At 46.7% G+C, this 12,311-nt stretch overlaps 1 protein-coding gene across 1 annotated transcript in view; it reads left to right on the plus strand.

Moving 5' to 3' along the window:
* Positions 1 to 12,311, plus strand: part of LOC306941337 (pleckstrin homology domain-containing family G member 1) — an 87,156-nt gene that overhangs the window by 49,542 nt on the left and 25,303 nt on the right. Inside the window, exon 2 of the mRNA XM_079526754.1 lies at positions 5,295 to 5,899. Coding sequence (XP_079382880.1) covers positions 5,295 to 5,899 — 605 coding nt within the window. The remainder of the gene's footprint in view (positions 1 to 5,294; positions 5,900 to 12,311) is intronic.

A 12,311-nucleotide genomic window follows, 5' to 3' on the forward strand; every position in this document is an offset into this window, starting at 1 on the left:
TCAAGATTTATAAAGACCCAGCAACTGGATAGAATGTGAAACACAAACTTGGAGTCGAACCTTGACATGGTTGAGTTTTCTGAAAAATGAAGTAATTTATAGTCGGCAACAATTGAGACCATTTCTTGTGCTCAGTTTACACTTCAGTTACCTCACCTGTATATCATCCAATATCAATATCCTGCACCTCTATGCTCTGTGTGCTCACTGTGCTGTATGACATGGGTAAATTAGAACCTTTTAAAAGAGGGGTGTGTGTGTGTGTGTGTGTGTGTGTGTGTGTGTGTGTGTGTGTGTGTGTGTGTGTGTGTGTGTGTGTGTGTGTGTGTGTGTGTGTGTGTGTGTGTGTGTGTGTGTGTGTGTGTGTGTGTGTGTGTGTGTGTGTGTGTGTGTGTGTGTGTGTGTGTGTGTGTGTGTGTGTGTGGTATTAAGTCTGTGGGGCTGTGTGTGTGTACAAATGCGTGTGTCTGGGGGGTAGCTCCTTTTGTACTGTGTGAGATCTGATGGATGAAAGCTGACTCAGGGTGCATTGTGAGAAGGAAGAGGGGAGGAGGGGGCCAACAGAGAGAGGGAGGCAGAGAGATAAAGAAAGTGGACGACCCATAGCAGCTGTTCTGTGCGCCACCGCTAGCCTTGATCTTATTTGTGTCCTGTAGCCTCTGTGGCAACCCATCGTAGACCTCATCATATGACCGGAACAGGTTTACAGTAAGTGTTGAGAATCATTCTTTTATGGTTCGTCTCAGCCTATTTGGTCACACACTGCAAACTCCAGTCCTGAGTGTGTCAAATATGGACTCTTGCTGGTCCATTTTGATACTCGAGTATGAAAGGAGTTAAATTAACACTCAGGCTTTTGTGGTGCACATAGTGGTTTGATGCTGTGAACTACAGCGTGTCGACAAGCGTAAGTTGATTTCGTATGCGTGCCTGTGATTTTGTCATGTGACTCTTGTGTCCTGATTCAGGAAAAGCCACCCGTCTGGAACTCTACGAGTACAATTTTGATTTACCCTAACGTAACTGTTTGTTATGAATTGCCTCTACGAGTACAAATCTGTTTTGTTTTTTTCGGATAAAAATAGTATGTATAGCATTCAAGCTGCCCTGAGAGCAGCATTCAAAAGCTGCCCTCAGAGTAGCAATTTAACATTGGCGTAGCCACCACCAATTGTATTTTAAACATGCAATGCGAGAGTGCGGTCAATCCAACACCAACACAAACTCATATCTAGCATCATGGTTTTGAGCTCCACAGTGTTAACTGAAAGCTGCCGCGCTGCAGTGTATCTTCGCGCGCAATTTTAAACAATTTGACAATTACACCTGTTTGACACCCGTGTTAATAACTCGGGCAGAGTTGTTTGAGCCGCTGATGATGCCGTAAAGAGACCGGCCGGCTTCTCGTGGCTGTTTGCTGACCACTCCAGGGTGAAGAGCACTTCAGGTGACCATAAAGTGTGTGGCGGATGAAGTGGAGGGGTTGAAGTGTACCATGAGTCATTAACTGTGGCAAGAAGTGGCAGGGTGCAACAACAGGTGAAACAGAGTCAGACCTCAGTCCTAGATGCTTCTGATGCAGAGATCAATTTATTGTACAAGAAAAACGTATGAAATGTAATGTGATGTTAGATACATTGTTTTCTGTAACTCTTCTATAACGTAGACCAAAAGAAACAACTACTGGCCCCGATCACTGGCCACCTAGGCTACAATGTAGCCTGACGTCGTGGGTTAGAGCCCGATCCCGACGGCCTTGCTGCGTCCATCCTCTTTCAGGAAAAGAGCAGATGGTCCTCATGCTGTATTTACGCTGTACATGCTCGCTGTGGACCTTATGGTCCTGCTGGTATATGTGCAGTGCACGGTGACTCGGTGAGGTATATGTGCAGTGCACAGTGACTCGGTGAGGTATGCAGCGCGCACCCAGCGACCCAGGTCTTTGTCTCTTTAAAGAGAAATGAAGGCCAGACATGGAGGCTAGTTTGAGCAGCCACACTCTCATTCACTCACACTGCTCTGGCAGCAAAGGTAGAGCTCACACACCTAATACCCTAAATCCTTGCATGCACACACACACAAACACACACACACACAGAGAGAGACAGAGAGCAGGGCTTTAGTTACCTTCTGTCCAGATTATGTTCAACCTGATCCGTGTAAATGATCTCTAATTATGGTCCTATAAGCCTGCAGGTTGGGACTGTTTCTCCTCTGTGTGTGTGTGTGTGTGTGTGTGTGTGTGTGTGTGTGTGTGTGTGTGTGTGTGTGTGTGTGTGTGTGTGTGTGTGTGTGTGTGTGTGTGTGTGTGTGTGTGTGTGTGTGTGTGTGTGTGTGTGTGTGTGTGTGTGTGTGTGTGTGTGTGTGTGTGTGTGTGTGTGTGTGTGTGTGTGTGTGTGTCGTACACGCACGCACGCACGCGTGGCAGTTTTTGCCCAGGAAGCTGCCAGGGTGTGTCCCAAACATGGAGCATGAAAGTGGGAAGGAGAGGCTGTGCAAACAGACGTTTAGACTCGAAACTCGAAACTTCTGACGTTTAGCAAGCAGTGCGCAAACAGAAGTTTACTCTAAAGTTCTGAGCGAGAGAGAAAGATTGCTCTATAACTTTAGATCAATTCCGCTTTGTCTCTTTAGCTCTCTCTCTCTGATGGTTGGGTTTCATTGCAAACGGAAACATATGGCTGCTCTGTATTTACTGTGTGTGTGTGTGTGTGTGTGTGTGTGTGTGTGTGTGTGTGTGTGTGTGTGTGTGTGTGTGTGTGTGTGTGTGTGTGTGTGTGTGTGTGTGTGTGTGTGTGTGTGTGTGTGTGTGTGTGTGTGTGTGTGTGTGTGTGTGTGTGTGTGTGTGTGTGTGTGTGTGTGTGTTACTCGTCCGCACGCTAACGTCAGGACCATTAAGCTGCAGTATTATCACAGGCTTATCTCACGAGTGATAAAGCTAATGCATTTTGAGACTAAAGCATAAACAGACCACAGTGTGGCATACCTTACTTATTGTGATAAGGAAGCATATACTATTTGTCAATAGATATGAAGTTGTGCAGTTACTCATTAATGTTGTGACACACTGCAGGCCTTTGTGCAGTGTGTGTATAGTTACTTGAATAGATGTAGATGCTTTAAGTGTGTGTGTGTGTGTGTGTGTGTGTGTGTGTGTGTGTGTGTGTGTGTGTGTGTGTGTGTGTGTGTGTGTGTGTGTGTGTGTGTGTGTGTGTGTGTGTGTGTGTGTGTGTGTGTGTGTGTGTGTGTGTGTGTGTGTGTGTGTGTGTGTGTGTGTGTGCTCTCTCTGTGTTGTTTTGCACACTACATCTAATTCACAGATCTGGAATAGTAAAAAAGTGGGTCACGCATGTGAGTGTAAACATTTGGACACACAATTACACAGTCACACAATGGATCGGTTCCAAACGTATGTCAGGTAAATGCCATTTCATGTCACTTCAGTTTTGGATGCTTCACTTCACTCTTGCTATTCTTAGCACGACAAAAAACTTGATTATCATTGTAAAGAAATGACGATTCCGGGCGTCTCAGAGGATGTTTTTATGTATACTGCGATAGTCACCATAGTAGCCACAGTGTTGGCTAATTAGGCCTTTTCTTTGTCACTCAAGTACTGAGACACACACAACAGTAAGAGTCAATTGAACTCACCTGCAACAACCTCTGTAGTAAGAGGGTGAGGGGGACTTGGTCGCTGCCTTGCTCAACGACACTGTGTCAGGGATCAAACTTGTGATCTTCCAGTTACAAGCCAGTGTTCAGTAGGCCATCCTGCCGCCACACAGAGCATTGTGCAACCAGAAAGACCTTCCAATGGTTTTTTGAAAGGCGAAAGAGCAAAGATGTTGTCGGGAATTCTTTTGAGCATGTTCCCAGTTTCACATTTCATGTTTTTTTGAACATGTGTGTGTGATCTGCTGGGATGCTTTGATGGTGAGACGAGCCAGGATGAGGATGGGCTAGCGCTGCTGGCAGGGCATCTGATCTCAGTGTTGCCATAACATCAGCCTCACCGGGTCACTGGAATTATTGGCTTTGATAATAAAGACTTGTGTCAAACTCTTGACTACACTGGCAAACTCTTTTCTTTGTCGTCTCCTCATTTTCTCTGTCTCTCTTGCACGCGCAGTGCCCTCACAGTTCAACAGATGCACGTGTGCGCGCGCACACACACACACACACACACACACACACACACACACACACACACACACACACACACACACACACACACACACACACACACACACACAGGGCTTCATTTGAAATGAAACTCTGGGGAAAAAGGGTAACTCAAGTATCAAACTGTGCAGTTTGAAACTGCGTGTGTGGTTTCACCTTTGCATTCCTAAAACTAGTGGGAGAGTAATCACACATTCACACGTCTTCACATCACAGACACACGGTTGTGTGCTGGGTTGGCACCAGTTTGTCGCCCAACAGACTCCTGTAGTCACTAACGCGTGCACACACACACACACACACACACACACACACACACACACACACACACACACACACACACACACACACACACACACACACACACACACACACACACACACACACACACACAACCCTGTCTCTCTTCCACAGAAATAGGGCTTTCATTCATTGCTCCAGAGAGAGGAATACGTAGTATTACACTGTTAATATGGACATTAAATCTGATCTGGCTTGTTCTCTCCTTCTAACACACACACACACACACACACACACACACACACACACACACACACGTGTGTTATGTTACATGCAGCTTATGTAGCTTTGGCTTTCACTGTGCCGTCAATCAAAATGTCGGCTCTGTCTGTGTGAGAAGTGTCGCTGGGTGGATCCGAGGACAGACCTGTGGTCAGTGTTTGGGAGGCTGCTGGACAGTGAGTGGTACACACACATGGCCGGTGGTCAGTGTTGCTGTGGTCAAGCGGAATGTGAGGAATTGGCCCCATGAACAGATAGACACTGTAAAGAACATGAAGGTGGTATTGTAACCGGTTGGACACAGTGAGTCCTTTTAGCACTAGGATACAGTGGGAGAGATTCAGAGCGCAGGGTGATGGGGCAGGGTGATGGGGCAGGGGGCTCAGAGCGATGGGGCAGGGGGCTCCGTTGTGGACTGTAAGCCTTTTTAGGATCATTTCTGCAATTTGTTAGAAATCAGCCAGGAAGTGGAACTTAAAACCATTGAAAGCTTTGAATAACATGACTGAAAACCCTGGAAATGCAACACAATGGCACACACAATGTTAATACAGTTTCTCTCTCTCTCTCTCTCTCTCTCCCTCCAGACGATTATCACTACCCCCCCGATGCGTTGCCTCCGCTCCCTGAAGTTCCGGGTGACTCCGGCTCGGTCCTGAGCTCCACCACCGACATTCCGGCCCGCTGCCTGCGCAACCCAGCCTTCTGCCGCGCCCCCTCGCGCTACTGCTCCGCCCACAGCATGGACTCCTCCCCTGACAGCGCCGCCGAGAGGCCCATCAGCTACAGCTCCACGTCGTCCTCCGCCTCGTCCCGGGACAGCCACTGCTCGCTGGGCAGCCGCACCACGCTGGGCCCCGTGCCCCACTGTAACCCGCCGCTGGCCTCGGACCGGGACTCCGGGGCCATTCGATTGGAGCTGGTCCCGGCCCGGCAGCTAGGGGGTGGGGAGGAGGAGGGGAGGAATGGCGGAGGAGGGGTTGTCAGTCCAGAGTCGGACACGGGGAGGGGAACTGGGAGGCAGCAGGGCAGCGGACAGACCTCGACGGGTCACTCGGAACCAGAACTGAGCCCAGACGGAGGAGACGGGCCGGGACCGGGTCAGGGACCAAGAACGTATGTAGACATGGTGGTGCAGGAGATACTGGACACGGAGAGGACATATGTCCAGGACTTGCGTAGCATTGTGCAGGTAAGGAACACTTCCATCCTACACTATACATTTCACCCACACCCAGTCATGGGTGAAATCCATTTGAATGCCCATTCTATACTGGGAACTCACACAATGCAGAGGAGCTGGTGCGATGTAATGTAATCCTGTAGGCCCTACACACACACACACACACACACACACACACACACACACACACACACACACACACACACACACACACACACACAGAGGAGCTGGTGTGATGTAATGTAATCCTGTAGGCCCTACAGGAGGGAATTGGGCTTATAAAGGTTTCATGACATTCATTTTCATTTATTTTTCGTTTTTCTTTTAGGTTTTATGACCTCAATAACACCCAAACAACCTTTGAACATTCAGTGGATTGTCTGTGGTTTGGGGTTTTCTCTGTGTGTTCTGAAGCCTTTTGAGCTGCAATGAAAACAGGCAAAGTCCCTCAACAGTGACATCTGCTGGCAATGATTTCGAAAACACAGGACATGATGTTAAGTCCAAAGTGCCTAGGGACTCTGCAAGGCAGGGGCGTCCTACTCCCTGAGCCAGGCTTGCACTTGACCGCATACCTAAGGATCGAAGACTTATCCTAATATAGTGGATTTGTGGAGTCTTACCTCACAGTCCACAGGAAAATCAAACCACTTGTTTGAGCCAGAAAACCCCAGACCACAGAAAATCTACTAATGTTAAAAGTTCAGGTTTTTTGGATGCAATTCAGCTAAAATAAAAGAAGATAAAAGATTTTACAGATCTCAATGTGATAATGCTTGAACACTAAACAAACTGCATGAGGCGTTTCATCATTAATCTGGAAGTGCTTTGATGACGTAATGATTACTTAACTCTAAACTATTAATAATTACGCTTGCTTCAAGAGTTTCACTGTGTGGCTGAAGGCTGCGCTGGGGAGACCAATAACAGATCACATCCCACCTCTTGGCCATAAACGAATACAGCATGAACAGATGGTACAACCACAAAAGGCCTGGCAAAGGGATGAAAGAATGAAAATAGCTGATAATCGATGTAGTATGTAAAAACTAGTTACACCAACATAGTCCTTGAGAAGCACTGTCTTTCTGTACTACCTACAGTATGTGTAGGTGAAGTATTTATGAAGACCACTGTTTCCACCACTATTCAAAATGCCTTCAAGCAGCCAGTTTATGAGTGCGGGGAGTCAGGAGGATGCCATCTGGATTTTTGAGGGGCGCTAGCCCCTCCTATTTCCAGCTTTGTGGGTTTGTGTAAACACGAACCTTGAAGACAAAATTGTGTAAACACAAACATTGAAGACAAAAGTGAGGACCCAAATTGTCATTGGCCAGAAATTAAATGATGTATGATGACGTGTAATGATAAGATCTTTTTCCTTCTAGTGTGGCTTTGTCACTGCATTGTGTCGTGTGTTTTAATTCTGTTCACTTCACAAACATGCACATGCCGCATACAGTGACGGCTGAGGGCAGAGAGAGACGACAGGAGTTGGATTCAAGTCCTCTCAACTCTCGCTGAGGACATGGTCATTGCACTGACTGACTGAGCTACCAGGCTACCACACACACAGTAGTAACTTTACTATCTCGCCAGCTGTCAGAACACCTAGAAGCAGAAACTCAAAGTTCACACCTGCCTCATTTGTAGTGTTGATTAGGCTGAATTGGAAAAGGTGTAAATGTACGAAACGAAGCGTGCTTTAAGACGGGTGTTGATCCAAAGCTTGTTTTTACCAGCTGAAAACACAAGGCGCTTTCGTTCAAAATGCCTACAGTTGAAAACACCTGTTAACGCACAGAAGAGGTGCCCAGTGCCTCGTCATGCTGCGGCCGTTTCCAGCATAGTGTAAATATGTGGAGCTCCCATTGAAAACCATTGAAAACATACGCTGCACAGGAAAAACATCTTGGTGGACATTGGACACAGACCCTTACATTATAAAACTTTAATCAATCAAACGGACCAAAACATTATGTGGTGTGCAAAGCGTGCTGTGAGAAATAATAAAACATCAAGAGTCAAGCAATAAAAGTTCATGGTTTAAGTTATGCAAAGGCATTTTTATGGAAACCAAACCCCTGTCCTTACCCCGATTCTATACCCTCTCTCTATGGTTGTTGTGAAACTGTAACTAAAACCTTTCCAAAAACCAACGCCTTCAGGTCCGAAGTCCATGACCCACTTGAGCCAGGATGGACTAGCAGGACATGAATGTGTTTTTAGGATCGCTGTTTGACCCCTGGTCGTGTTTAGGGCTGGGGGGTTTTAAATCACCGTCTAGATAACAGACAGGCTTTTACCTCTTCATGTTTCTCCCTGCAGGGCTTTACCTCACACACGTGACAGACACAGTTCGTTGCCTGCCTGCCTGCCTGCCGGTGGGGACCTCTAGATACAATAAGGTCACCTGCGCTCACAGGCGGGGTTAGGCCGAGACACACAACACCAGTGCCTTTGTGCTGCGGGCGTAGGCACGCCTTCATACATCCACTTGTGCACCCACATGCACGCTTGCACACACACACACACACACACACACACACACACACACACGGTTTAAGGTCAGCTTTGAACTACAGAGAAATATTCTTTCATTCAGTGCTTTAGTTGCTTTGTAAGGTTTTGTCAAAGAGTGGGTGTAGTGGTCTGTATCAAAGGTTGTTGTCCCCCCCCCTCTCTTATTGTATTACCATGCACTTCTGCTGAAACGCACCATGCAAGCATCAGTGTATCACTATATGACTCTAATTTATTCTTGTATGACAGTGAAAAGACAATGTAAGACGGATGTGTGCGTGTTTGCGTGCGTGTGTGTGTGACCTTTCACATTCATTGGAACTTAGCCCGTGCACTTTTCCCATATCCCCTGCTCTTGAGTTGCTTCCTCTCCCAGTTTTGGCTGCGGGTTCACAGGCCAAGGTGCGATTGTGTGTGTGTGCTCACGTGCTTTTTGTGTGCTCTGCGTTGAGTGCGTGTGGTAGGTTAGGAAAGGTTTGTAAGGAGAACGGCTGCTGTCAAAGGGGTCCCAGCTAGCAGGAAGCTCTCAGGCTCCCAGGGGACGGGGATAAGGAAGTGGAGTGAGGCTTCGTGTGTGAGGTGGGGTCTGGTCGTGTCAGCATGCACCCCTCCCCCCTGTCACCCCTGGTCCTTGCCCTTGTCCACCCCACCCCCAGTTCAGGGCCAAGGACGCAGTGACACAGTAAAGTCATCGGTGTTCATTTCCCTCTGAGAGCGTACAAATGGAAGCGAACAGACTTAAGGCTCCATTTGGACACTCAGAGTTACAGATGGCCTGCTATGTATGGGAGAGGGATTTAACATTTAGATAACACTGTCTAAAAATGGGTTAACAAAACATCGGGCAGAGCCGCGGAACTGCACATAATACCCTCTCGCTGCTCGTCTGCCTAAACCAGAACCCACACCTCTCAATCACCATTAGCTGAGGAGACCACCCACTCCTACACCACACGCTAAAATCCTTTGTGTTCATTTAACTCGGTCGGTCACTCCATTTGGGTAAATTGTTAACTCTCAGACTTAAACTAACACTGAGGATTTTACTGTGCACACTTTGATGCCAGTCATTCTTCATGGATACTTTGAGACAGACCCATCCATTTGGCTGTTCTTTAGCCCTTTATTATTGACCGTGAATGGCCCTCCCAAACGAACGCCTCCCTCGGCGATGGACCGGTTCCACTTATCTGTATGAATGGAGCTTTTAACATTTGCACTTTGGCTGCGCTATCAATAAATCTGCCATTGTACGCTGCTGGTGTGCTGTGTGGTGCAGTGGATCAACCCTATATATCCATGATGACAATAAGCACTTTACACTCCATACCATAAGCGCTGACCCTCCTCCTGCTCCCTTTTCCCATAATCCCTTGCACGACAGACTGCATCCCATAAAGTCGGGGGACGCGGGAAGAGGGTGTGACGACTGACGACCAAAATACAAATATTTACCCAGACTCCTGTGGGCTCACCTGTGTTCCATCTGTCAATGCCGGACATCTGTGTGTGTTGATGTATATACATTGGCTTTCATGCATGTATCACATGGTCTATTCATGTGCAGAAAAAGTGATTTATATTTGATGTATGGCCTCACTGTTTGTGTGTGTGTGTGTGTGTGATCCATTGTATTGTACTGTACATACAGGCTTTTGTTAGCTATTTGTTAGTTCAGTGCGATCACCCACACTCCCTGACTGGATCAATGTGTCTAATGAGTCCAATCAGTCTTCTCCAAACAACCTCAGAGACAAACCTCTCTGATCTCTCTCTCTCTCCCCTCCACCCAGCCCCTCCCTCACCCTCTCAGACCTGGAACCCATTGCCCTGGCGGTTTGATGTTGACCAGGAATTTGGGATTAAAGTGGGAACACCGTCGACCTTGCAGGAATACTCAAAACAGTGTTTAGGGCAAGAGGGATTCAGGGAGGGAGAGAGGCTGTCTGTGGGCTTTGAGTAATGGGAGAGGGATGTTTGAACTTTGCATTGTGTGCTGAATGGACTTCCCACTGTGGTGCGGCGTGAGGAATATGTTTGCATGTGCAGGAAATGAAAGGAGAATCGGAGAAAGTGTGTATTTGTTTTGTAGAGGGTTAACGTTTAACACGTGAAAGACTCACGCTACGTCTTAGGCTATAAGCAGGGAGTGTAGTACCCATGTGTGTGAGTGTCTTTATCATGATTTTGCATGCGTGTGCTGTGTGTGCAAGCTGCACGCACGCACGCTTGCACACTGTGTGTGTGTGTGTGTGTGTGTGTGTGTGTGTGTGTGTGTGTGTGTGTGTGTGTGCGTGTGCGTGTGCGTGTGCGTGTGCGTGTGCGTGTGTGTGTGTGTGTGTGTGTGTGTGTGTGTGTGTGTGCAGCTGAACAACACTGCTCATTGTCATGCCCCCATCAGGCCCTTGCTTGAGTGTGTTGATTGAAGAGGGGCAGGCCAGGTCATCTCCGGTGACCCACGGCTAATAAAGCATCACTTTACGCATCACCTCCGATGGTCAACCAAAACCTAAACATGACCCCCTGACACAACCCTCAAACGTAACCGCTAGCATTGCTAAAAAGGCCAAACTTCAAACCCGATACTTAACCTGCAAATATGCATTTGTTTTGTAATTGGTCACGTTGTGAAATAAAACATATTTCTGACAGTTTTGGTCCATTCCCGCTATAGCACACTACTAGACTGTCTCTAGAGATCACTCCTCATCAAGGGGGAGGGTATCAATATATATGGGACGGCCATGACACTCGAGCCACGACAACAGTCGTTTTTGGACCGCTATAGAGAACAATCGGTCTGAATTATCCCGTCGGCTGTTGCAGTTTGGCTGATGCAGGCTTATTGCGTCTCATGATATTCCACTTACCCTCGTAAGTTTCAGAGGGTATTATGATACCACTATTCACATTTATCTTGTTTATCGGTTGCTCTTGCAACTGTTATATTCCCATATGCCACAGGGATGCCCTTTTAAAAATCAGAGCACTGAAGTCCGAAATGGAATCACACCTTACTGTAGTTCATGTAGTGATAGGAAAACAACAAAACACATTGATATGTTATCAGGATTTACTGTCAGACTTTTCACAAACATTTTCATTCCCATATCTGGGAGGGACGGCCCATCAGCTGTTTATATCCCAGAGACTGTACTAGAGTTGCTAGTTGATTGGCTACAATATATATTAATATAAATAAATGCAGCAGAATACAGCTAAATAGATTCAGGAGAATAGGAAGTACATTTACACAACATTAAATGAACTGTTGCTAAGGAGGTGATGAATTAAAATGTGCCTTGATGTTGACTGTCCAGTTTCATAATGTTGCTAACCACAGTTTTTGGAATTCTGTTTCAAGTTGTTGCAAGTTTCAACTTGGCTCATCATAAATCTTTGTTCTGAAGTAGGCTTTTACTCGCCCAGCTGTTGTCACGATGAGCTGTTTTGTTATTTCAGCATTTAAGGCAGGCATGAGTAAATGTGTTCGAAGAAATCATTTAAAACCTCACACAGCAACCATATTTAATACATGTATATGCATATAGTATGGGTATGAGTCAGTGTTGTTTTCGTCGACTAAAACTATGACGAAAAATGTTCGTCGACTACCTTTTTTCACTGACGAAAACTGAATGGAAACTAAATGAAAACTAAGCTATGGTGACTAAAACTTAGCCTGGTTAATAAACCAGACCGAATCAGCCGTTGGCAAAAAAAAGTTGCCTACCAGCGGATTTCGGTCTGGCGAGGCTCAGTAGCACGCCTCTTTCCTACAATCGAGAACAGGTCGGACCAATCGGGACACGGTATGCAATATGGGCGGGCTTTGGTACAGTGACGTTCAATGCTTGAGACTTTTGACTGACAGTAGCTCTGACCAATTGCGTCAAAG

Source organism: Electrona antarctica (assembly GCF_951216825.1).
Source record: "Electrona antarctica genome assembly, chromosome: 17".
Taxonomy (NCBI): domain Eukaryota; kingdom Metazoa; phylum Chordata; class Actinopteri; order Myctophiformes; family Myctophidae; genus Electrona; species Electrona antarctica.